Source organism: Penaeus vannamei, chromosome 31, assembly GCF_042767895.1.
Source record: "Penaeus vannamei isolate JL-2024 chromosome 31, ASM4276789v1, whole genome shotgun sequence".
Classification (NCBI taxonomy): domain Eukaryota; kingdom Metazoa; phylum Arthropoda; class Malacostraca; order Decapoda; family Penaeidae; genus Penaeus; species Penaeus vannamei.
In genome coordinates, this window is record NC_091579.1 from 26570241 (window position 1) to 26572740 (window position 2500).

The 2500-nt window shown below is 43.2% G+C and overlaps 1 protein-coding gene across 1 annotated transcript in view; it reads left to right on the forward strand.

The window, feature by feature from the left end:
• LOC113809576 (uncharacterized) overlaps nt 1–2500 on the forward strand; it is a 51629-nt gene that overhangs the window by 44045 nt on the left and 5084 nt on the right. Inside the window, exon 3 of the mRNA XM_070144206.1 lies at nt 1–86. This exon is cut by the window's left edge and continues 56 nt beyond it. Within this exon, the coding sequence (XP_070000307.1) occupies nt 1–86 (86 nt within the window). The remainder of the gene's footprint in view (nt 87–2500) is intronic.

Below are 2500 nucleotides of genomic sequence, written 5' to 3' on the forward strand. Positions count from 1 at the left end.
ACTATGAGGAGAGGATGGTGTTCGCCAACATGTCCTATTCGTCAGACTCGCTCGCACACATCAAGCGACAAGTTAGTGACCTGCAGGTAGCGTTCGTTCAAAAGCGCACTGCCACCGAAGCCTCTTGTTCAGTCAGGCACTTTTAACAAAAAAAAAAAAAAAAAAAAAGGATATATATATATGTGGAGATATATATATTTTATTCCACTTGTTCAACCTATACCTGTCCCTGTTGCCTAGCTACCTCACTTACCCAAGGATCCACCTACTTGCCCACTTGCTTACCCACCTACCCACCCGTGGCTGAACACTCCTGTCACCCCCCCCCCCCTCCCTTCCCCCCTCCTAATGCCCAGCTTGGTTGTTGTGTTCTTCGTTCTCTGTTCTGTTGTCTTCCACGTTCTCTTTTATTCGTATATTTCACTTCTCTTCTTTATTCTGTGATTTTTATTATCGCTGTCAGTATTATTTTTGTTGTTATTGTCATTGTCATAATTGTTATCATTACTATTGTTATTCTTACCATCATTTTTATTATTCTTGTTATTATGATGATTATTATTATAATCTTCATTGTCATTTTCATCATTGCTATTACCATAAACACCATTATCATTTACAATATTATTATCATCGTCATTTTCTACATAATGATTTAATTTTGTCGTCATTAACATCACTTTTACTCATTTTTACTTCTCATTTACTTCACTGGTGTTCTTGTGGACATCTTTATCCTCATTATCGACTGTCTGTTCTCCTTGTCTGTGTCTGTCTGTCCTTTCCCACTTTCCAGCTTCCCTTCCCTCCCCCTCCCTCCCTCCCTCCCTCCCTCCCTCCCTCCCTCCCTCCCTTTCCCTTTTCCTGTCAGTCGCCCTGTCTGTCTCCTGTCTGTTGTATGTCTGATATCATGACCGGCTGTAGTGTGTGTGTGTGTGTGTGTGTGTGTGTGTGTGTGTGTGTGTGTGTGTGTGTGTGTGTGTGTGTGTGATATTTCGTGTTGCTTTCTCTCTTTTTGTCTCTTCTCTCGCTCTGTGTGTGAATATGTGTATGTATGACTGTCACCTTTCATGTCCTGTCATTAGTAGGTTTTAAAATTTGTGTCAGGGTCCCAGCTGTCATTTACGATCAGATTGTTCAAAGATATAAAGATTGATAATACCACCGAAGCTATTATAAAGTATAATTTTATTTTATTATTTTTCTATTTAGGGTTCTGGTAACATTTTCCTTTCTATTGTGCCTCCCTTTTTATCTTTTGAAAAATCTTTTATCGCTTTTTTTTTGTTTTTGTTCTCTCCCCATCCTTCCATTCTCCCGCATTTGCTCGGTACGTTGAACACTCCACAGACAGTCAGACACCGGCCAGTCACAGTCACCCCCCCCCCTCCCCCCACCCCAGACATAGGCCAGTCACAGCCCCCCCACCCCCCACCCACCCACCGGCCAGTCACAGTCACCCCCCCACCCACCCACCCTAGACACCGGCCAGTCACAGTCACCTCCCTCCCCCACCCCCACCCCACTCCCCTGTGCCAAACGAGGGCTGCGTCGCCAGTTTAACACCCTAACCTCAGTCGACACTTAAATTGCACGTTCTAGGCCTGCTGGTTGGGCTGTTTGGCTCGCTAGTCCGCCGGCATAACTGGCCCATTGGTAGTACAGTACTAACAACCCACTTAGAAAGAACGAGGGTTTGGTTTTGTCTTAGTGTAGTGTTAATGTTTGTTTTTGTTTCCTTTTCTAGTGTTTTTTTTATTATTAACCTTGTCCTGTGCACCCCCGGGGGGAGTGGGGTCTTTTTCTCGGGGGTTTTAAGGCCGCCGTGCCAAAGGGGGAGGGGGGAGGGGGAGGGGGAAGCCGGGTAAAAGTAACGTGATATTTGCACCATGTTTTCAGTTTGCGTGGTTAGTTGTCTGCAAAAATATATATATATATATATAAACGAGGAGGTGAGAGAGAGGAAGAAAGGGAGAGAGAGAGAGAGTGAGAGAGACAGACAGGGAGACAGAGATCGTTGATAGACTGAAGATAGCTATGCTTTTGATGCTGTATTTTCATTCGTCTTCTATAGCATATGTTGATTAATGTGTAAAAGAAATGCATATATATAGTGATTATAATATTTGGAGCAGAGTATTAAGCATTTTTTTTTATAGAACATATATATGTGTGTGTGTGTGTGTGTGTGTGTGTGTGTGTGTGTGTGTGTGTGTGTGTGTTTCTATAGGTTAAAAGATTTTCAAAAGTATATTAGTATCATTAGAGTCCGTAACGATAAATGCTCAAAGTACTTCGTTAAAGATTCTCTCGCTACCGAAAAAAAAACTTTCCGTTAATTTTGCTCTGAAATCATAAAATAAATAAATAAAAGTAACCTCGACACGCCCCCCCCCTTTCCCTCCCCGCCCGCAAGGCCCTCCCCCCCCCTCCCCCCCAATCTTTTAGCCTACTCCACACCCTTTTCACCCTTTTGAAAGCTTTGCTTATAAGACACTCA